The sequence below is a fragment of the Equus asinus genome, chromosome 4 (genome assembly GCF_041296235.1).
Source record: "Equus asinus isolate D_3611 breed Donkey chromosome 4, EquAss-T2T_v2, whole genome shotgun sequence".
Taxonomy (NCBI): domain Eukaryota; kingdom Metazoa; phylum Chordata; class Mammalia; order Perissodactyla; family Equidae; genus Equus; species Equus asinus.
In genome coordinates, this window is record NC_091793.1 from 72,877,521 (window position 1) to 72,901,211 (window position 23,691).

Genomic DNA, 23,691 nt, shown 5'->3' on the forward strand with positions numbered 1-23,691 from the left:
TTCCTCCGCATCCTTCTGTATGTCCAGACAGGGTATGGCTGGGTGTTCTGCCAAGCCCACAGGCTTTTCTGGAGTAAACAAAGAAGGGGGAAGACATCCTTCACTTACTTTCATGAAATGCGTGCTTCAGGAAGAATGAGGTTTCCCCAGGAAGCCTTCAGCTGTCCTGCTCCATCAGAGCAATGAGCTTGCTAAGGGGGCAGACATCCTGTGGCTGGCCGCCCAGGGCCCTGGGATTCTGGGCCAGCCTCTGGGTCAGGGGCTCCCCTCCTTCCCACATGCGTCTTGTGGAGTACGTGGGCTGCTTTGGTTCAAACCAAAGTCAGGACAGACTAGGTGACCATGAGACATCTGGGGGGACAATGGGGACATATTTCCTGTTGTCCTTGGCCTGGGCTCAGTCTCTCATGGATCACTGGGGTCAGCTCAAGCACTGGAGGGAGGTGCCAAGTGTTAGAGGACAGCCACCCCAGTCACACGTGAGGGGTCTGTTTCCTTTTTTAACAGAGAGGGCAACTTCCAAGTTTCTCAGGGCTAAGCTCTGGTTAGAGTCTGAAGTGTGTGGTTCTAAGTAGATTCTGGTTCCTTGCCCGTATTCTGTGGATGGTCAGGTCCTGCCAGTGTCAACTGAGCCTGGCAGTGGAGCCAGAAGGCAGAGGGGCTGGTCCAGACAGGAGGCCTTTCCCAGGCCGAGGAAGCACTCCCTGACCAAACACCGTAACTCTCGGGACCTCCTGACACCAGGGCAGAGGATGGGGAAGGCTCCAGGCAGCCCTCTTACTACCTCACACAGCACCATCCCTGTGACATCAGGCTGTAGCGCTGGGGGCCCCTGTCACGTCTAGTGACCCAAGCAGACCCGCCTGAAAGGACTCTTGGACAGCACACAGTGGCCTGTCACCTGTGCCACCTTGGTTTCTCTCAGCATGGCCTGGTGTCGCGCTCTCTGCAGGTGACTGATGGTCAGTGGAGCAGGGAAGCAGTCATTCTAGCAGTACACGTGAAAAGTTCCCTTGGCCGAGCCTGAGAGGCGGATAGCTGGCCTGACATGTGCTTTGAGGGAGAGCACAAGGATGTGCTGTGTGATTTGCTCGTGGCCTTGGTTGGCCTCCAGGGGAAAGTGCATCTTCCAGCAGAGCGGGGCAGTGGCGGAGCCCAGCAGGATGAGGTGCCATGTCTGTCCATGGGGCTGGGTATGGCCAGCAGAGCCGCCCTGTTTGATGCATCTTCAGGGAATCTCAGGCCCTCTCTTTGTCCTTTTCCCTCTGTCCAGAGCACTCCATCTAACAGCACATGGTGATAGGCTGAAAATGGTACATAAGAAATGGTTATAATGGTCTCCCCTCTTCTCACAATAACTGTGAAAACGATAGGGGGGATTTAGGAACTGGTCTGTGGCCTGTTTGACCATGTCGGGAATCCTGTGTGCTCTCCACGTCAGCCCTACATCCGTTCCTCAGAGTGCGAGCTCGTGCCTGCTCGTGGCCGTTGCCCTTTCTGTTGCCTCTGCCTAGATGGCTTTTCCCCCAAGGTCGTGGGCAGTGGCTTTCCCTGACGCCCTGACACTTGTACAGACCCATTCAGTGTTAGCCTGTAGCCCTGACCATGTTCTGCCCTTTCCCTGCTCTCTGTCTTGCTGGCATATGCCACTGTTTGAATGTCGGGGTCCTTTGCAAACCGTGCCTGCCCTCCCCTCAGGGTGTCAGAATGACGGCGGGGACCGTCTCCCCAGCAGCTGGCTGGGGGGATGAGGAAACTCTGGTTGGATAAAAGAGCTTCTCCACGTGGCAACTTTGCCCCCCTGTGTTGGCAGAGTTCAGATTGAGCCGTTCATCTGACCTATGCCTGGTTTGAGAGCAGGTAGACAGTTTCATTCAGCAGCTTCAGAGGACCTCTCTCAGACTGTGTGTGTTATATTCTCATCGTGAAGGGTGGGATGAGAAAGGTGTGAGGGGTTTCATACCTCGCAAAGGAATTACCTTCTACACATGTTTTTTCTCCTCATGTAGGAAAAAAGAAAGGGTATGCACACTAACATCAGAGATTAGATCGTGGGGTGTGTTTGGGCTCAAAGCATGTCATGAATCTAAAGGTAACTTGACTGGTTGAAATGACTCAGCCACGAGAAACCAAGAAGTGGGAAGCAGCCCTCGGATACGGTCCTGCCTCATGGAGGGTGACCGACGACCTTTTAAAGGTGCAAACGCACACACCCTTCGAGCCAGCAGTGCTACTTCTGGGAATTTTTCCATGTACAGGATTTTCACTGCAGCATTGTTTGCAATAGCAAAAAGAAAAAGACAAAAAAAACGCTGGAATCTACACCAGCGTAGGGCAGTGGTTAAATATATTCTGGTGAATGTGTACAATGGAATACTAAGAGAAATTTAAGAGAATAGAGCCACTGTGTAAGCACTGCCATGGAATGCCCCCCAGGATGCATGGTTAAGTGGGGAGAAAGAGGCTCATCGTGTCCTAGTGTTTGTCTTTAAAAAGAGGAAGGGGATGGGGAAAAACGTGTGTCTGTGGGTGTGTATATGTGTGTGTGTGTCTGTCCGTATACACACACACATGGACATCTAAACATATCTGCTCGCATATGCCTAGACTATCTAGGAGGATACACGGCACCTGGCGGCCTTGGTTGCCTCTGGGAAATGGAAATGGGGTGGGAATTACTTTTCACTGTATGCCTTTTGTACCTTTTGCATTTTGTACCATGTACCGGTATTATCTATTCAAAAAATAAAGTTTTTAAATTTTCATTTGGTTTGCTTTTCTAAAAAAGAGAAATAAGAGAGAAGATTCTTATTCAGTAAATCTGCTTTCCTTAGGAATTTAAAGCCTTTGAACCAAAAGTAGTTAACTCTCCTTTTCTTGGGTCTTGAGGGAGATAGGGAAGTGGAGGGGCTGTCCTCTTCCACAGAAGACCTTTGGGAGACAAGCAGTGAGGATGGTTCTGCTCTAACGTGTGAGCGTGTGGGCGTGGAAGGGAGGTGGGGGGATGGGGAGACGGACTGTGCAATGGCTGCGCCCTGGGAACAGACGAGGGCTGTGGCAGGGTGGCCTCCATCTTGGAGAATCACAGCACAACCCCTGTTCCTCTGGCTTTTGGGGTGAAAAAGATGGCGATGGTCCCCTGCACCATGGTCCGAGGGGTGCTCTTAGCACTCTCCAGGAGCCGTAACGGTCCTGCGTGGAAACCTACCGCGGGCGATCCTGTCCCCAGCCCTCTTTCCTTACCAGCAGAGCTCTGATTTTATCCCCCTCTGGGGTGGAAGGTGTCCGGCCCAGGTGAGGACTCATGACAGCTGTTCTAAAACAGTCACAGGAATCCCGTTTCTGCTTGCCACGAATTGGTTTACACACGTGTGTTTACCTCAGCTCGGGCCAGAAGAGAGGAGACTTTCCTGCTGATGATCAGCTCAAGATGCGTGAGGAGAGCTGCTGTTTTTGCAAGTTGTTGGGGAAGAAAGAACGACATGGTGGGAGCAGCCTTAGCCATTTTGAGACTGAGGAAACCTCGCAACACACTGAGCTTGGCAGAGTGAAAAGACGGAAAGAGCCTGGCTCCCTGAAGGCATGACGGGCATCTGAACCATCCTGGGGACCACTGGCCTCTGTATTTCTTGTTCCATGAGAAAAATAAATCCCTATTCATTCATTCATTCAACCAACAAATATTTGAGCTTCTCCTGCGGCTCAGGCCCTGGGAACACAGCAGTGAACAAAGCAGACAAAGGCCCCACCCTCCTTCGGCCGCACTCAGTGGGGAAACACGCCAGGTAAAGAGGGAAACCAGATGGCACGTGCTTCCACCTGCTGATGAAACCAGGACGAGGGATCCGGAGTGTCTGGTGTGGAGGTGGCGGCTGCAGTTTTATCATGAATAGTTAGGGCCTCCTACTTTACATTCTTCCCTGAGAACTACCTCGGTTTTAATTGTGGACATTTTTCTAGAGCGTCAGTTTGCTGGCTCTTAGAGATTCAGGCTTCATCCCTGCTGTCCGGGGGCTGCTCGGCATGCAGGGCCTCTGGGGTCATCGGGGCTGGCAGCAGACACGGCGGGGCGCCCTGCTCCACACATGGTTCCTGTCCCTGACTGCCTTCTTTCCCCTGACTCTCGGTCACCCTGACTTTCTTCCAGTTCTATTCACTGTGCATCACTTTATAGGCTTTGTCATGTACAACCCAGGTGTTGGTTTTATGGTTTAAACACTATGGGTAAAGTTTCTTTGCATGATTTTAATGTTGATATCTCAAAGAGAATGTTTAGGTGTTCTCGGATTAATTCAGGTAAGAGAGAAACTAGGTTTTACAGTTTTCTAGAGTGATATGCTTTTCTGTTTTAGAGCTTTAAATTACTGGTGTTTTATAATCAAAATCCTTTATAGAAAAAACTCTGTTACTGTTTCTTCTTTAGGATATCTGTGTTCTTAGCATTACATAAATATAAACAAATAAACGATGACAAAAGTCCTCATGCGTAGTGAGGGAGGGGGTCCCCGAGATACCTGTGGGAGAATTCCGGCCAGAGGGAGTAGCCGGTGTCGGGCCTTGAGGTAGGAGGGTGCCCGGCAGGTGACAGGAACACGAAGGCACCTGTGTGGGAAACCATTGCAAGGCTTCAAGAAGGTTTCAATAGGGATCCCTCTGGGGGCCGTGCTGACTGCAGCCTGCAGGGGAGGCGAGGGCAGAAGCAGGGAGCCCAGTAAAGAGACCACTAATAATCCAGATGAACACAGACGTGGAACAAGTTTCACGAGACAATGTTTACCCTTTCTATACTACACTCTGATTTTTTTTCCTGTTCTGCTTAAGTACTTTGTAAAGATGCTGAGCATTGAATTATTGGTTTCCATTTTTCATCCCCCCAGAGCACACACCTTTGTCATGGCGTCCTGGCAGGTGGAATGTACTTCCCCAGCCCTTGACTCTGGGCTCTTGCTTGGTCTATGGCTTGTTGGCAGACTTGGTATGAGCAAAAGTTTGAAAATGTGCTTGCGTGGTTGGGCTTGCCCTCTTATACACCTCTCTTGAAAAGAACAAACCCTGCTGGCCTGACGAGGATGCGGGACACAGGAGCAGAGCTGCAGAGGGAAGCCGAGCCCAGGAGAGCCCAGCCCAGATCAGTGCAATCCCAGGCAACTCACAGATGTTTCAGCAAGAAACAAAGGCTCGTTGGTCTACACCACTGAGATTTTGTAGTAATTGTGCACAGTTATTGAGAACACAGCTGACAAACCACCACCAAAGTGATTTCATGGTAGGTTGTGACCTGGAGTTTGAAAGACACCTCTATACCACCCAGCATTAGTGTGGAGGGACCAGATCAGGGGCCAGAGAGCAGGCTTCTGGGGACATGTGGAATAGATGCTCACAGAGGACAGCAATCATGATCAGAATCCAAATTCTCTTCAGATATGCCTAAAGAAACATGGAGACCATGTTAAAAGGGAGAAACGTGGCATGCTTGACATTATATATGACTCAACTTATAAAATAAAACTATTAGGCTACCCACATCCATCCCACAGGCCTGGAACTTTGTGGAATTGGATTCTGACGTGAGGACACTTTAGTGCTACCTTAATCAGCAAATAAATCCTGACAGGGAAGAGATTAATTCGTCTTATAGCCTTCCAGCTCCATCTTAGCCATGTTCTACAGACAAGGAGATTTGAGGCCGAACAGACACATTATGCTTATTCCTGAAATGTTCATTGTAAATCAGATATTTTGTCAGTAGGCTTCTATTTCTGATACTCCATATTAAAAAGAATTGCAAGTGCATCCTTACATAAAGTTAATCATTAACTGATCCGTTTCAGAAATTGAGCATTTTTTAATTATAGTGAGTGGTCAGGGAAGGCCTCATGAACTGAGAAAAAGGTTCAAGTCTAAAAGGTCCAATGGGAGTTGCCACCAAATTAGCAAGCAAACAACTTCCTTTTAAAAGAAGGACTCAACGTAAATGATTCCTTCTGCCTGGGATGCTTCCATAGGATCCTACATTAAGTCAAAGCCCAAGCCAGGTGAACACAATGACAAGGCATCCCATCCAATAGTGAGAGTAACCAAAGATCCCGTAGGCGACCCCCAACCATACCTAGACTCTTCCTCTAAGGCTCCTGCCTGGAATCCAACTGGAACAATGCAAGCGGATCCGCTACACCAGGTGCGCGTCTCTCGTGCTGCAAAATGCAAGCGAACACTGAAATGAGTCCAGTCAGATCTCTGTTGGGTTCCCTTCCCCTTTCCCATGTTTGAATCCAGGCAGACTTGAGTCCAGACACCTTTTCTGCATGGACTCACTGTGACCACAGGCAAGCTGCTTACCCTCTTGGAATATGGTTAAATGAGGACAATACCGATCTTGTAGGATTAAATGAGCGTTTGTATATAAAACCTAGTACAACAGCTGCACATGGTGGGTCCTCAATAAATAATACTCTTAAAATTTATTCCTGGTTGTGTGTTTTATGAAGAGAGGGCCAGGGAGGAAGATCATTAACACCACCTACTGTCTTTCAGCCAACAGGGAAAATGCCCAGTAGCCCCAGGCTTGAGCTCTAGCCCTTAAAACGCAACCATGAGGAATGACACAACCTGAGAACCTCCACCCGCTCCAGCTTGTCAATCATCTCCTAGTCCTTTCTCCCCTGCCTTAATTCACAGAGGATCTGAGGTGGCTTCTAGGAAATACACAGAATATGACAGTGAAATATAAATAGAACATAAAACACTAGGATAAGGAAAACCTAAATAAGAATTGGAATTACAGACTGGCTAGAAACATTAAAAACAAATAAGTAGGTGACCAGTTCCTACAGAGATTCCAAAGTTAAGTCAGAAATGTGGTTCTGTACTTCCTCCGGATCAAAGTGAAAATAGAAACAGAGCCACTTATAAGTCCTCATTATCTTAAGAAAACATGCCTTCATCTGATGACTGTACTTTTTTTTTTTAAAGATTGGCACCTGAGCTAACATCTGTTGCCAATCTTTTTTTTCCTTCTTCTCCCCAAAGCCCCCCAGTACATAGTCGTATATTCTAATTGTAGGTCCTTCTTATTGTGGCATGTGGGACGCCACCTCAGCATGGCCTGATGAGCAGTGCTGTATCCGCACCCAGGATACAAACTGGCGAAACCCTGGGCCACCGAAGTGGAGTGTATGAACTTCACCACTCGGCCACTGGGCCAGCCCCTGATGACTTGACTTCTTTATGTGAAATGCATTGATAGGTTTCATAAGATTGTTGCTTGAAGCATCTTCCAATGATAGAGAAAAATAAAGTTCCAAAGTATGACTCCAAGAAGGCTGTCCTGGGGGCCACACCAAATACGTTTGTGATGTCCCAACCTCCAGCAGCAAAGGAATAGCTGAACGACATGCTCTTCCCAGACTCCAGCTCCTTCTCAACAGGGCTGAAAGCACACAGAGCTGGGACCATGGGTAGTTTGAGGTGACACAGATCCTCAATTGCAAAAAACACAAAAGTTCAGGAAATACAGGTTGTTCCTAACTCATTTGATGACAAAATCTGATCTGACCCAGTGTGAGGCTATTTTTAGTACTTTCCTCAATTTATTGCAGAAATATCCATGTGTTTGATGAGAGGCTACTGGCCCAGACCCAGCTGGGGAGGTTATCTAATCTATGGACCATGTACCATATCACTTTTCTAAAACTTAAAAAAAGAAGAGTTCTAAATCCCAAAACCATCTGGTCCCAAAGATTTTGGAAAAGGCACCAGGGACCTATCTTCTCTGATAACCCCCAAAGTGCAGGTGCTCTATTGTGTGTGCTCAAAGCATGTCTGTACACCTCAGACATCAAGGGAGCCAATGGCCGAGTGGACTGTTGTGGAAATGAAAAGCCGAATCAGTAGGCAGCCAGTCCAAAATTAGGCAGACTGTGGCCAAGATGACTCAGTCCAGGTATCCCCCTCATCCAGGCCCCTGGATCCCTACACATCCGGGCCACATTTCACATTGTCAGGAAGCCCAAGATTCACTGTGGCAGTTTTGGGGGAGTTTTGTGTGTGTTTGTGTTTTAGTTCCACAACAAGCATTGTCCCCATCTCAATGATAGACACGTGTGTGTGTATATGCATATGTGTGTGTGATCAGTCATACAGATGACTGATTCTGAGCCTAGAAATGAATACTTCAAAAGCATTTTTATTACACATACAAGTCAGGATGGTGAAGTCCTGGGAAAATTTCTCACAGCTGCTCTCCCGTGTACAGAAGCACAGACGAGCCCTCGCCAGGGCGTCTCAAGGCTGGCTGCATGGTGGAATCACCTGGGGAACTTCAAAAAGCCCTGCCGTCTGGGTCTCAGCCCCAAGAAATGCCAATTTAATTGTTCTAAAGAGCAGCCTAAGCATCTAGCAGTGTCTCTCACTGATTAAAAAAAAAAATTATCTAGAGAACTTAATAATGTATAAATTACCAGATGTCTTCTTTGAAAGTCTGATTCAGTAGATAGGGTTTGCACTGGACACTGTTTTAAAAAACAAAAGCTTAGATGATCCTCATTTCCCAAATCAGGACACATTGTGTTGGAGACTGGGGGAGATGTGGTGAATGGGTGGATAAAGGGTTGGGGGGTGGGGGCTGTTTCACAAAGGACACCATCTCCTGGGTAGAACACAAAACAGGCCACTGGGCCCTGTGCTGAGACCCTCTCTGAGGAATATGGTATTAGATAAAGGAAAGGCATTGATCCTCTTGTGTCAGTTCTAACCAATTAGCAGCAACTGCCCGAAGTGCTATCTGAAAAGAATTCTGAGGCAGACTTCCTGCTTAGTAGGGAAATGTGCCAAGATCGATTAGCAATGTCTGCCACTCATGTAGGAAGAGGGCATATCTGCATGCTTGCCCCACATTTGCTGTCTTTCTGAAGAGCCTTTGGCATTGCTGCACCTACAGTCCAGGCCCAGTGGTATGGCTCTCAGATGTCATTAATTCTCAGCTGTGGGGGGAAGGCTCACGCATCACTGGTGAGGGGGAGAAACACAAGTTCCCTCCGCACAACTCTACCCACAGTCTTTCCAAGCTTTGTGTTCATCTCCGCTTGGTGAAGAGGCTTTTGAAGGCGTTGCTGTAGTTCTTGCTAAATGCTGTGTAAATCAGGGGGTTGAAGAAAGAATTGGAGTAGCCCAGCCACAGGAAGATGCTTTTCCAGATGGGGGGCAGGCTGCAGGCGCAGAGGGGGCTGATGAGCTCTGTGAGGAAGAAGGGGCTCCAGCACAGCACAAACACGCCCATGAGGATGCCCACCATCATGGCCGCCCGCTTCTCCTTCCGCTCCCGCCACGAGTCTCCACTTTCCTGAAAGGTCAGTGTCGGGCGACGCGCCTTGAACACCATCTCAGCCTCGTGAGGTGCCTCCTTCACCTTGGAACAAAGGAAACAGAGAATTAAAACATAAAACCTAACAGTGGATCAGAAAAGCAACATGGGGCTACTCCAGTCTTGGCCAACACCTCCGCTCCAGCCTCTTTCAAGATGTGCCTATACCATGATCCATCAAACAATATTAGGTGAAAAAGTTCCTGAAACTGTAGGTTAAAATGAGTTCTCAAGGTCCTTCAGGGAGTGAGAGTGGTGGTCCCCACCATGTCCAATAATATGATATAAAGTGGGAGGGAGGCAGCCTCAAGGGCAGGGACCTTGGCATCAGACCCAAGCTTGAGTCCCAGCCCTGTTGGCCAAGCTTTCCAATCTATGAAGCTGGGTGACCAAAGTCCTGTCCCCCTGCCATGAGGCCATCGGGGAGGTGAATTGGGAATGTGTGGTGGGTGCCCGCACAACCCCTGGCACCTGGACTCCCCCATTATATAGGCATAGAGTGGACTTGGTGCTGGGACCAGGACCCTGAATAAAACAGACCCAGGCCTGCCTCTCACAAAGTTTGAAGCTGGAGAAGCAGCCTTTAAACCTTACTATTGCAAGAAATTATACAATTACTGTGCTAAATGGATTCAGTTTAAATTATTGGATAATCTGTATTGCCTAGCTTTAAAAAAACTAACCGTCAATGCGTTTGTGGTAGTAATTGGTTACCATTGAGGGAGCCTCTGGCACACTCTCTACTCTTACCCCCATCCTTTGGTTAGCACCTATTTACCTCTTGCATCTCAGCTTAAAGGCCACCAAGCCTCTCAGAGTGGCCTTCCTGACCCTCTAAACTCAAGTACTTGCCCTGTTTGGTGCCATCTTCTCTTCTTCTGTAGCAGTTTGTGTGATGTGGGCATGAGAGCTGGTTCCTCTCTGGTCTCAGCTGAACGAGGCCCGGGACTGCGTCTTCCTGGTACACTAGCTCCTAGCAGCAGCATCTGGCACCTGTAGATGCCCAGGAAACAGCTGCCAAATTCCTTCTTGACCCTTGCAACACAACGTCCACATGTGCATTCTCCTTCCTTCCGGGAATGCTGTCAGGCTGGCCACAGATGCCAGAGAAAACACAGAGGCAAGAGGCTCCCAGGCAAGGCGTGTGTCTAGTTTTCCTCCCAGACACAACAGAAAGTAGCAATTGGGACAGCCACACAACCGAGGGGCACTTTACAGTGTCCACAGCACCTTCCCTTGTCTTCTCTCCCTTGGGTCAGAGGGCCAGAGCTCAGTGGGTGGAGGAGTTCCCAGGTGGCCTGACTTACGCAAGCCCAGGACGCCTCATTCAGTGCTACCTTCAGATTCTGTGTCCTCTGCTACTTCCCCTCACCACCCCTGCCTCTATTTTTTTGGAAAATCACTCAATCAGCCTGAAAAAAGACCATGGAGATGTGGACAAAGAAGATTCCTTTCCTTTGCGAGTATATACCCACATCCTCTCTCCTGCCGCTTGGAGAGACAGAATGAAAAGGCAAGTGATTCCAGCAAGAGAACAAACAGCATTTCCCTCCTCCCACCCCCCTCCGCCGTCCCGCCCTTATAAAGGCCTGGCTTGGCAAACACACACCCTCTGGGGGCCAGCGAGAGCCCCTCTTTCACAAGCTGTTCCAAGGTTTTCCAGTCCTCCCACAGGTGGGCGGAAGCGGCATGTCACCTTTCCCCTTTAGAAGAGACAATACTGACCAATTCCCTCATAGCAGACCATCATCAAGTCACCAGCGGAAGTCTGAGCGATAAAACATGGCGTCCTGAAATCACCCCGTGAATGTTTAGCCGTCTATTGCCGGGAGAGAAAAATGGGATAGGAGCATGAGAGGAAGTGGAGGGAGATGTGTTTTCCTCCCACTCAGCTCATTGATGGGCACTGTTCCAGCCATTTCTCTGCGGACCTAAATGACCTCCCAGGCTCTTGAGTCCCTCCACTGGGGAAGGCAAATTCCAAATCCTGGTTGAGCTCTAGAAGTAAAGAAATGGGGTAACTTCAGTTCAAAGAGATGCTGGGGGAGGAGAAACAGAAAACCCAAGGCCACTGATTAAATAGCTTTAAAACACCCCGGCCTCCCCCGCTGTAGCATTTAGCAGAGTCCCCCTTTGCTCCACCACGGTGTCTGTTTGCTAAAAGCCTGTGTTCACAAATTTCACCTGTGCCTGCTACACGCTGTGCTCAGTGATGCTGGAAGACAATGGAACCTTTCCAGGAACAGCCTCAAAAAAAAAGCCAATCAGGGATGATCCTGGTTTGCCAGGAGACCTAGTTCGGCTTCTTTCGTTTGAAATGTGACATCCAGTAGAAAACCAAAAGGCAGCAAGAAGAGCCACTCTGGAGAAGCTACTATGGAACAGAGACTATGCTAAACGCTTGTGATGGATGCCCTTGTCACCCTCACACCATACCTTTGAGGCATTGTTATCTCCATTTTACAGTTGAGAAAACACTCTGAGAGGCTAAGTCCCTCATCCAAGGTCACACAGTTGCTTATTGTTAGAGCTGGAAGTCGAACTTGGGTATTTTCAACTGGAGACCACACTCTTAACCCCTGCCTGTTATTCTGCTCCTTGAGTCAAAGTGACTGATCTGAATAGGTTCCACAGAATCTATTTTAAGGATCATATTTATGCTTGGGATGCTTTCAAAATGGACATGTGTGGCTTCCTGGGCAACTTCTAGGGCCTCTAGCAACCAGCCCTGGGGCTATCCCTGAGCTCTTCCATCTCCCTCTTTGGTTTCTCTCTCCTCAGCCTCTTCACGCTGACTTCCCTCTGTACACCTGTCTGAAAACAGACCCTTCAGGGTTAAGAGGCCTCTGACCCTGAGTTAGAATCTGCTCATTGGAAGGCAAGAATGCGGGCTGTTGAATGCACACAACACATAGCAACTGGCACTTCTTGGTCCTGCCATGAAGGGAAAGGTGCTCTGAATGCAAAGAAATTTGGAGACATCCAATGCCACGGCCAAGGCCATGCCAGCAGGGAAAAGCAGAACCAAGGTGCCCGCCCAGTCTGTCTAGTTCCAGACCTGTATGGTTTCTTTCTGCCCCACTGAGACGTGATCTAAAAATGAGTTTACCTAAATATCTCCATAGATTCTGAGGCTTTTCCATCTGAAATTAATTAAGAACCAAATCTGCCGGCCAATATACACTCAGACATTTATTAGCTACCTACTGTGTGTATAGGGACTATGTACTGGAATTTCCCATCAAGTCCCAATTTCAAATATTCTGTCCCACTATTCTGATAAGCACTCTGATGTCAGGGCATGGATTCTAAATCATCATTCAGAATGTTGTGTCATGACCAACACTCCAGGAGGGCAGGGACCATGAGCATCCTGTCCACTGAAGAATCCCTGGGACCTAATGTAACATAGAGTATATAGTAAAAACTCAATAAATATCTATTGAATAAATAGATGTTTGGGGAGACAATTCTCTTGCAAGCCTCTTGCGTTGCTGCACATTTTGCTAGCAAAGGCACTGACAGCCCTGGATTTGGACAGCTTGTCAAGGATGTTTGTGTAGCAAACCGCCTGGGAAGACAGAGAGAGTATCTCCCAGCGGGAAAGAGGGCAGGTTTGCTTGCAACCCATTAGAAAAGATTCAGGTTTCCTAAGAGCCGAGGGCAGGTTTATTTATTGTCCAACATTGGTCGATACAGACTTGAGTTCCCTAATCTGGGAGTTTCTCTACTGTGACGCAAATCCATCTGGGCCACTCTGTGTCACTCCCATGGGACTTTGAGGGAAAGGGGAACCAATGCAGACATGAAGCTCATGCTGCCTGTGTGCCATGAGTAATAAAGTCTTTGACTCTGATCCAGGAGTCTCGAGTCTTCTTGGAGCATCCAGTACACTGGCAGGCTGACCTTTCAGTTTGCAAGCAGACCTTCACAGTTCGTGACAGCTGTCCAGTACTCGGCTAGGTGGTTCCACACACTATCTTACTCAATTATAGCAGCAACCAGGAAGGAAGGAAGCAGGAAACCAAGGCTCAGAGCAATATAGTGATTAGATAGGATTCCAATCTGAGCCCCCATTTCTAGAACTCTAACCATGAAAAACCTCGTCTATATTGTAGGCTTACTATGACGACTACAATGAGACATTAGTACATAGTAGGACCTCATAAATGTCAGCTTCATGTCCCCTTGTCCTTTCCCTTTCTTCTAATAAAAAAGTTCCAGCTGCCACAGAAGGAGCCCACAAACATTTGTAATCCTCTCATATTGTCAGATAAACATCCTAATGAGAAATAGAAAAGGAAGGCAGAAAGAAGATGGTTCCTAATCACTTGGGAACCTACCAGTTTGCACTGTGGCCACACGAGTCAGGCATCCAGTGGGGCAAGAATCCTTACAAAGCGGGTTGGGGCAATCACGCTAATCCTAGTGGCTAGTGAAGCCCTACATCTGAGGGGGGGAGGACATAGTGACGTTTCCAGTCGGGTTTGAAGGCAATCTTGATTATAACTGGAATTCCCTGTTCCTAACCAGAGCTGCGCAGGTCAGGACTTGGACCACTGTGCCTCCATTCTCTCTGCCCAAGGTTTCCTGAGAGAACAAGCTCCAAGTTGCATTTCTCGAAGGCACTTTAAAGAGATAACTAACCAAAATAGCCCCTGAAAGTAAACATAAGCTGTCTAGCTTGTCTGACAAACTAAAATAGGAAATTTTCTCAGCTGCTTGTCTTGTGCAAAAGAAACTAAGAAAATAAACCAAGGAAGTTTTCTTGTAAAAAATAGAAGCAGATCAGTGCCAGGCTTGAAGAAAATTGACTTTCCTTTCAGTGTAATTATACACTCAACGGAGTATAGTTTTGCTAAGCCTTGGAGTATGGTCATAACATAAGGTACCATTGCTATCATTCTGACATTTGGAAACATGGATTTTTGTGGGGCGTTAGTAACCCTGGAATGGCTAAGGACTCCCTGGAGTTAATGCTGAGAAGGGGAAAATGTAATCGAGTGTGTTAAAGTCAGGCTGCATTTGTGTTTTCAGCTCTAACATCATCTGATTGAAAGTCATCCCCCTTTGTGAGCGGTTGCCAGTGGAAGGTCCTCTGCTGAGGCAGGAGTTTTTCTCCTGAGGTCCCTGGGCTCCCAGACCAGAGATTCCTGGCGCATGGGAGGGTGTAACAGAGAGAGGGGAGGTTTCGCCTTTTGCACATGCATTGTGCAGCCTCAGTGCTCTGATCTAACCCTGGGGGGCCCTGCCTCCCCTGTGACCACTTCCTGCCTCAGAGAGTCCTGGTGACTCTGCACTGTGGGTTCCCTCCCTCAGGAGAGCCCGAGGGCAGGAAAGGCTAAGTGGGCCTCACTCTCCAGACCTGGGCCTCAGGGAGCGCCCCATGCGAACTGAGCGAGCAGGCACCTACACACCTCTGTGGGCAGCAAGTTTTTCCTTTGCTTTTCACGGAATTCTGTGACCTGCCAAAAGGTTAAGAACTATGGAGTTTGGATCTCATTCTTTCACTGAGAAGCTCAATCTTCTCCAAGAATTACCCCGATTTAAGAAGTAGCCTACTGCAAGGTCCTTCGTGAAAACACACGGTCCCTGCCCCATACTTGTCTCCATCCCTCTGTGTTTCTCATTCTCCCCTTCCACTCTTCCCAACAGTCCACTCAGAGAGAAAAGAGAAATGCGAGTGGAGATAAAGAGGCAGAAGGAACAGGAAGATGTAAGGAGAACAAGGCAGAAGTTCACAGAGAGGGGAAGGCCGGGGTATTTCTGAAGGTGTAGAGGAAACGCTCCTCGGTGTGCCCAAGTGCTTCCGGAAACTCTCAATTAGGTGCCAATCTTAAAAGAATCAAACCATAAGCCAGATGTTTCATTACCACTGATACAATTTGATTCACAAAATTTACTTTTCTGAAATTAAAGTAACCTTGCCGTCTGGCATGGGAATGTGTTTGCGCCCACAGTTCTTTTAATAGATGGAATGAGAGCAAGGGTGGTGATTTTCTACCGCCTTCTTCCCATAACTGAGCTCTGACTGAACCCAGGGCCCATGTGCAGTTCCCTCCACAAGCCCACCAGCTGCTTAGTCTTTGGTGGGGTCCACATGACTACTGACCACTGGACAAGTGACAACAGCATAAAGGGCTCTGCACAGATTTCAGGTCGCTCAGGGCTTACGTCCTGTATGCTTACAACATACAAACTTGTTAATGTTAATAGAGAGGATTGGCTTAGAGAGCCAAATATTTTGTACCTAACAGGAACTAAAACTCAGATCCAAGTTGTCACAAACCCTACAGCTCAACACAACACATTTATTTTGCCCTTTACAGTTGACAAATTTCTTCCCCATACATAGTCAGTCCTTCAGGACCATTGTTCTCTGGACAGACTTCTAGCAGAGCGCCTATAAGACTTTGTTGCATTTATAATTCTATAATTGTGGTCTACTAAAATTAATTCCTTGTGAGCAGAGACCTTGCTTGCCCATTCTTTGAAACCTCAGAGGCTACCACATTGCCTGATATACAGGTCAGTGAAAGTCAATGAGGTAATGTTGAACACCATCTGCGTGTCTTAGCAGGTGGTTTAAAAAATGTCCACAGGTTTCTTGACACTTCTCCCAAAGACGGAGCGTTCCCCTTCCCTTAAGTGTGGGCTGCAGTCAGTGACTCACTTCTAATGACTAGAATACAGGGGAAATAGTCAGATGGAACTTCTGAGACGAGATCATAGAAGGCACTGCACTTTCCTGCTTACTTCACTCCCTTAGATCAGGGGAGGCCAGCCGCCATGTTGTGACGACACCCAAGCAGCCTGTGGAGACCTCCCGTTAAGAGCCATGAGAGTGAGCTGTCCTGGAAGCAGAGGCTCCAGCCCCAGTCCAGCCTTTGAATAAGTGCTGCCCCATCCAACATCTTGGCCACAACCACAAGAGACCTTAGGCCAGAACCACCCAGCTAAGCGGTTCCCAATGCCTGACGCACAGAAACTGTGAGTTAAAACAGGTTTGTTCTTTCAAGCCACTAAACTTTGGGGTAATTTGTTACATAAGCAATAAATAATCCAGCTATGAGGGTAACAGCAGTAAGAGGAAGAAAAGAGGAATTTTAAAAAATAATAAAATAACACAGGACCTCTCACTTGTGGTTTACTGTTTTAGACACTCCACATCTACTATTCTCTCACTCACTCTTCACAAGGATACTCTGAGGCAGATGGCAACATATCCATTTTACCTACAGGGAAATGCAGACTTAGATTAAGTCACTTGGCTTATGTGCTAGTAAGTGGCACAAAAAGCATTGAAATCCAGGTCTCCTTATTTCCGCATCCCACGCTCTTAGCCGCTGTGCGCACTGCCCCCCACACGGTTACCGACGGGGTGAATGAGGGAAGGGTACCAACCGCGCTTTAGGACGTTCATGAGCCCCAGGCATCTTCACTCTGTGGGCCCCTTCCTCCTTTAAAACATGTTAAAAATTATGTCTTATGACCATATTATTATGAAGACTAATATAATGGAGGCTGGGTTCATGATTCTAAACTCATTACTATTATATTCATTTCTCCTCTAATTTTAAAAGAAATTAAACCATTTCCATGGGCCCCTAAAAGTCTTGTGGTTCTTGGTAACGTGCCTACTGTGCCTAAGGAATACACAGGCCCTGGTATCAACTTGTGCACAGCAATCAAACAGACAATTGACAAGAAAAAAACAATTTTCTTTTGGCTTTTCCAAATTTTTTTTTTTTTTTTGGCTGGGAAAGATTTGCCCTAAGCTAACATCTGTTGCCAATCTTCCTCTCTTTTTTTCCTCCCCAAAGCTCCAGGACATAGTTATATGTTCTGGTTGTAAGTCCTTCTACTTCTTCTATGTGAGCCGCTGCCACAGCATGGCTACTGACAGATGAGTGATGTGGTTCTGCACCCTGGAACCAAACCTGGGCTGCCGAAGCAGAGTGCACCAAACTCTAACCACTAGGCAATCAGGGGTGGCTTGACAAAGAAAAGAAATTGATGTCACATTTTAAAAGCCAAGTCAATAATCTCTATTGGCTTTGCTTTTTTCCTCTTCTAACCAATAAAGGGCTCAGGGTTGTAGAGAATAATCATAACCGGGCGTGTGCTTTGGGGGGAAGCAGAGTATACAGAATATTCTGTATATATTGTATATGTGGTGCTCACTCTGTGAGGTTGAAGCAAAGGAAGGCAGGGTAGGAATGAGCCCTGTCTCCTGCGAGCAGCTGGCAGTGTCTCTGGCTCACCTGTGTTCAGCTATTCTGGAAAGGAGAGTTCACATGCCGAGTTTGGAGAGCCTGCTCCCCACAACCCACCTTGCCTGGGATATGACTGCCTCATTCCTGTGAAGGTGGAGATGCCTGTGAGCAGTGGGAAAGTACTCAGAAGTCAAGTTCCTGGAGACAGCATGGAGTAATGACAAAGTAAGGGAAAGAACAGTGACACGTTCCCTAGATTTCGCAGCCAGTGGCTGGCCAATGGACTGTGAACAGAAGTGACATGTGTTTACTTCAGGGTAAGGCAGTTAAAAGCTGCTGTATCTCCATATATCTCTTCCCTTCCCACAGCAACCTGGGAAGCCATATGTTCAAGACAGCATAGCTGAAAGATGACAAGTGGCCCCATCCATGAGTTCCCGCCTGGAGGAGAGCTGTGCAGGAGGGCTGTCAGACCCACACTGAACTTGGAGCGAGAGTGACAGAAACCTTTAGTTTGGGGGTTATATTTCACTGAGCATATCTTCGTTTATCCTGACCAAGAGGGCAATGGCAGCTTGGCTGGATCACGAGGATTAAATGAGAGGAGGAATGTAGAGCACCAGAACAGTGCCTGGAAGGGAACTCACTCAGGAAACATTTATTTCCTCCTCCACTTTCAAAAATTACATTTTGCCCCAAAGAATTAATCACTGTCCAGGAACTGTTGCAGAACCCTTTCTGACAATATTTGAGCGTTGGAACCTGGGCACAGAATTCTAAAAAAAGATGAAGGATGCACACAGCCTGGTCACCAGAGGCCTTCAGACTTCATAAGTGCTTCTGTCACCCTCAGAGAGCAGTACCAACACTTTGCAGGATCTAAATTCATCTCCACTCATTTCCTCTAGAGTGCAGAAAAAAGCAGGTAGGGGCAATGTAGAGAGAGAGCATTCCTGGCCTGTTGTTTTAAATTTTTGTTTGGGTGTCTTGTGGTGAGAAAGCTTGCAAAGGCTGACTCAGCAACATTACCCAGGAGTTCGAGTGAGGGCTTGCTGGAGCCCAAGAAGCAGGATGCTCTCGAACACCATCTTGTCTGCAATCTCAGCATCATAGGATTCCAGACTCAGCCATGATTTAGACCAATACTGTGTCTTAGAGAAGAGAACTTGCAGCCCAAAGTGGAGAAGGGGCTTGCCCCAGGTCCCACTGCCAACGAGTGGCTGGATCACAACTTTGCCCCCGCCTCCCAGAGCTCTTTCTCCCCACCAGCGGCCACCCCGGATTGGCCAGTCTCCCTTCCAGTCACATCTTCTTTGTATCACTGCCTGAATGGGGCCTGTCAGAAATGAACACTAAGCTCAGGCTTGGTGAGCCTTTCTGGCACCCCCTTCAGCATAATTTCTCGGGGGCCACATTGGAGTGATGCAGCTATTAAAGGCAGCCCACCCTGGCAATCTGACAGAACTATCATCACCGCAGGCATTTCCAAAGGCCCTTGCAGAGAACATTAATTCTGGAGAAATCTCTCCCCTGCCAACACTTTCCAGTTATAGTCTTGACATTCTGATTTTATGCTACAAAATTCCTCTGCCATTTAATGAAGGGGAAAAGCCTGCTTTTTAAAACACATATATCTGAGTAGGCTAAGTATCTGTGTTAACTTTCCAAAATTAAAGCAAACTAACAACAAAAAATCCCGTCTCTTTCCTTCCCTGCTCATGCCCCCCATGGTATTTGGAAGGGGGCAATAAGTCCTGTTATTCTCTAGGAGGGCAAGCATGAGATGCCCCACTCCCCATGGAAAGTTTGGGGCTTCCAGGCTGAGGAGGCAGCTGACATCTATTAGGGCCTGGCCAAAAGGCAGAAAGCTCTGATTCTAAACACCTTCAGAGAAGTTCTGCCCAGTGCAGGTCCTCCATTGCATTCATTTCCAGGGTTATCTTCCACCCCACTGTAGACTGCCAGGCAATGTTGCCCTCCTAACTCCTGCCAGCTCTGCCACCCCTGTGTGCCAGGCACTGTGCTAGATGCTTCACATTCTTCATCTCAGGGAATCCTCACCAAGAGCTCCTTGAACCAGGAATTAACTTGCTCACAGAGACTAAGCAGCTGGCCCGATGTCCCGAGCTGGGATTTGAAGGGTTCTAGCTCGTTCCAAAGTCCCTAGAGGAGGGCACTGAGGTTGGGACAGTGAAAGGAAAGGGACGCTGGATAACTTTTTATCCTCACCTCCCCCCTTGGCAGGGAGCTGGCGCGTCGAGTTGGGGCATATAGTCTTTGGAGTGCAGAGGATGGACTAGGGTGCGGTGGAGACTGAAAATAAGGGGTGAATGCTCACAGAATTTCCTCATCTGCAGGAAGAATTCCCAGCCTACCGCTGTCTCCCTTGGTCTGGCGGGGACCAGGAAGCTGGCGGTGGCAGGAGTCACACGGGCACAATCGCTCCAGGGGAAAAGCAACAGAGGGCGCAGCTGATCGGACATGCCCTCAAGGCTGCCCACAAACGCTGCCCCTGCACGCCCCCTTCAGCCCCGTGGCTCAGCGGGGCCAGCTCCAGCTCCAGCAAGAGGGAGCTAGTGGCGAAACCCCTTCCCCCGGCGAACGAGGCACCCACGTGGCGAACCCTTCGCGTGCTGCGCAAAGTCCAGGTGACGAGCCACTCCGTGGGCACCTCGGGAGAGCAGATGGCAAACTCCCCGTGCGCTCCAGCTGCGCTGGCGGCCAACCTTCTCGCGCGCGCCCCCAGTGTGCCAGCTTCTGCCGCCAACTCCCCTTCTCCAAGCTTTGTCCTCCACCACAGAGCCCCTTCCCCAAGCCCCCGTTCCGCCGCCCGCCCCTCACCTGCACGGTGGCCGGCAATGGCAGCACAGCCCTGCGGTGGCGGCCGAAGCGAAACTTGGCCGCCTTGTAGATCTTCCAGTAGACAAATAGCACCACGCCAAGCGGCAGGTAGAAGGCGCCGCAGGTGGAGAAGACGACATAGGAGGGTTCCTGGCTCACCTGGCAGCGCTGGAGCTGAGCGTCGTACGCCTCACCCCAGCCAATGAGCAGCGGCGCGAGGGCGATGAGCGCCGAGAGCGCCCAGGTGAGCGCGATCATGAGCGTGGAGGCGCGGCGGCGGGTGCGCAGCGGGTACTGCAGGTGGCGCGTGATGGTCCAGTAGCGGTCCAGGGCGATGGCCGCCACGTTCCAGATGCTGGCGGTGCAGCACAGCACGTCGAAGGAGATCCACACGTGGCACAGGCTGCTGCCCAGCCACCAGCGTCGTCCGGCCGACAGCTCGCTCACCAGGCTCAGTGGCATCACTAGCGCTGCCACTAGCACGTCTGACACGGCCGTTGAGGCCACCAAGTTATGTGGCACACGATGGAAGGCGCGGACGCGCAGGATGGTGACCAGAACCAGCAGGTTCCACAGGAAAGTGGCCGCGATCAGCAGCACCAGCAGCGTCACCACCAGCACCGTGAAGACTGAGAAGGGCGGCTGTCGGCCAGGCAGGGCGGCGCCGCCTGGGGTCGACCTGACGACCGCGCCGGGGCTTGGGCTGCTGTTGGAGGCCTCGGGTCCAGAGGGAAGGGCGACGCCGGTGGCGGCCGCCGAGAGGTTCGCTGCTTCCATGGCTCGCGGCGCGCCGGCTCCCAGGTAGGGACCGCACGCGCAGCCCCGGGGCTCGGCAAGGACGGGGCGGGTGGCCTCGTGGGAGGGGCACTGCGTGCCCGGGGAGGGCTTAGAGGGGTTCAGGTCGCCCTACCCTGGTCCTCCCTTGGGCCTTAGTTCCCCTTTGGCGCCTCTGCCTGGCGCCTTCGTAGACTTCTTTTCCAGTGGAGAAAAACAGAGTGGGACCCCTCAGGAGTCCAGCTAGGCTCGGCGCGCCAGTGCCACCCGCCTCTCCTCGCCATCCCCAGAGCAACCGGCTGTCATGGGGCTGGGAATCCGAGAGCGCAGCCCAGAGTCCGCGCAGGGCCGGGCTTGGAGAGCTGCCCCCCTCCCACCTCCAGCCCGGCGGCGGGGTGGGCGGTGGTGGTCTGGAGAACCTGCGGATGGCAGCCCGCCCTTCACGCGGTCGGGCGTCTTCCCCGCCTCCGCCGTGCTCTCCGAGAGGACCACGAACTGCGGTGGTCTCGGCGAAGGTTCAAATCGCGTGGGAACTCCGTCTGGATCTCTCCGATGGGCCTGGTGGCACGGTTAGGCCCGCCCCCTCCCGGACACAGGGTTTCTTGTTTCCCCACATCTTGATCCTGCATACTCGTACCTGAATTAGGAGACTCCAGTATTGGGTAGGGAAACAGGACGCCCCTAAAGCCTGCTCCATCCCGCCGCTCCACTCGAAGCCCTTCTGCCCCCAGGGCTTCATGGACCTTCAGCTCACTGTGTGGCTCCAGGCGGAACGAATGCGGCGTCTAAGAGTTTGGCAGAAGCCTGGAAGAGGGAGGGATTACAACCTCCTCGCCCTGCCGTCCCCAACCCTGCCCCATCACATCCCAGCCCGCAGCACACCCGTGCTCGCCCCACCCCGCCTTGCTGTTGCTGATATTCCCGACTATAGTCTCTGTCTCCTGGTTCTTCATACCCAGGGTTGGACTGGAGTCATTTTAGGTTGACCCTTGGGCAAAGGTAGAAACCAACTAGAAAGGGGACATTCTCCTAACCCTGCACCTGGCCCCCCATTTTCAGTCTCTTGCACTTTTAAAAAGCAGTTGGATCACAATTAAATCAGCTGAAAGCTGCATTACGGCTGCGCCCGGGACTAGACCACAAGCAGAAAGGAGGCAGAGCCCAGATTGCCCCTCCTCCTGTCTCCGCAGCACGACCTGCAGTCACGTCCTGGGTTCTTCGCACTCTAGAAAGAGCTCAGGCTGAGCAGGTGCTCAGGAGAGCCAGAGCCAGCTCCCAGAGAAGACTTTCTGGAAAGGCCCCCTGGGCTGGAGCAGGTGCAAGGGTTTTCTTCCCTGGACTAGTCCCCTCCCCCCCGCTCCCCGGACCCCACCCCGCACCTGGGGCAGTCTTTGGGGAACTGGCCCTGAAGGAAGGGACGAGCCAAGAATGCCCTTCTCCTTTACTCTCCTTTCCTCAGGACGGTTCTTACTTACACACACAGACTTGATAGCCCACTCAGGGGGCATGAGAAGCGACAGGCAAAGAAGTCAAAATAAAAATACCTACAGAGGTAAATGTGAAGTGTTTGGGAAAAATATCAGAAGCAGTGTGGGCTGTTCAGGGGTCACAGGGATGGAGGAAGTTGTAGTCAGAGAACACCTTCCGCTGACTGAAATGCAGGGAAGGAATTTAATTATCGGACGAGATGCATGGAGGGTTGGACCTGGCAGGGGCGTGCATGGCTGGGCTGAGGTGGCAGGAGATGAGCGCGCAGGGTGTACATGCCAAGGAGCAGGGTTTGAAGTTGATCTTGGAAAGAGCTGCATTTTGGATTTTTTTTGAGAAAATTGACATGATGAAGACAATCCTTTAGAAGGAAATGGTGACTAGGCTTTGAAATAGTTTCTCCCCGTTTTATTGGACAAGCCTTATAACAAGAGCAAAGGATTCCCAGATGTAGAAGCATTCACGTTGTTCCGGTCAGGTGCCTGACGTGCTTTGATGCTTCTGTCTTCGCTCCCAGCCAAGTGCATTTTTCATGCTGGAAATCAATTTTTCATTTTGCAGATTTCTCTTAGCACTTTTCATGTTGCTGTATATTCTCTTCATAGTTACACTTTTTATATTGTACCATTTATTAGGTGAGAGATTTTGAGCAACTTAGTCTTTCTGAGACTCAGTTTCCTTATTTTAAAAATGAAGATAATTATGATATCGAACCTGAAGTGAGTTCACTCACCCGTTGCGCAGCAAGCCAATCTCTGACACCGGGTGTGATGGAAGACAGTAGGAATTTTATTTTTGCACAGCGCTGAGCAAGGAGAGAGGGCAGCTAACGCTGAAATCCCAGACTCCCCAAAAAACTAAAAGGAAGGGTTTTTATTTGGGGTTTTAGGTAGGGGAGGGGGAGCATATGGCCTTGCTGGTCAGAGCTTTCCCACCAGCCTGTCTTTGGCCTTGAGACTACTTGCAGAGAGGAGGGAGCCCGTGAACCTGCTGGTCAGCAGCTTTCCCACC

The 23,691-nt window shown here is 49.8% G+C and overlaps 1 protein-coding gene across 4 annotated transcripts; it reads right to left on the bottom strand.

The window, feature by feature from the left end:
• Positions 1-1,250: 1,250 nt before the first annotated feature.
• LOC123285301 (5-hydroxytryptamine receptor 5B) lies at positions 1,251-21,972 on the bottom strand. 4 transcript variants are annotated; one of them, XM_070507556.1, is made up of 6 exons: positions 20,419-21,966; positions 9,290-9,406; positions 6,110-6,194; positions 5,382-5,427; positions 4,515-4,602; positions 1,251-1,304 (listed from the first exon to the last, which is right to left on the bottom strand). In XM_070507556.1, the coding sequence occupies exons 1-3, from the start codon at positions 21,193-21,195 to the stop codon at positions 6,123-6,125; spliced, it is 966 nt and encodes a 321-aa protein (XP_070363657.1). In that variant the 5' UTR covers positions 21,196-21,966; the 3' UTR covers positions 1,251-1,304; positions 4,515-4,602; positions 5,382-5,427; positions 6,110-6,122. The 4 variants fall into 4 exon arrangements, with proteins under 4 accessions (XP_070363657.1, XP_044625014.2, XP_044625013.1 ...); XM_044769079.2 differs by lacking the exons at positions 1,251-1,304; positions 4,515-4,602 and having other exon boundaries at positions 4,887-5,427; positions 20,419-21,972; XM_044769078.2 differs by lacking the exons at positions 1,251-1,304; positions 4,515-4,602 and having other exon boundaries at positions 5,297-5,427; positions 8,460-9,406.
• Between the last annotated feature and the right edge of the window lie 1,719 nt (positions 21,973-23,691).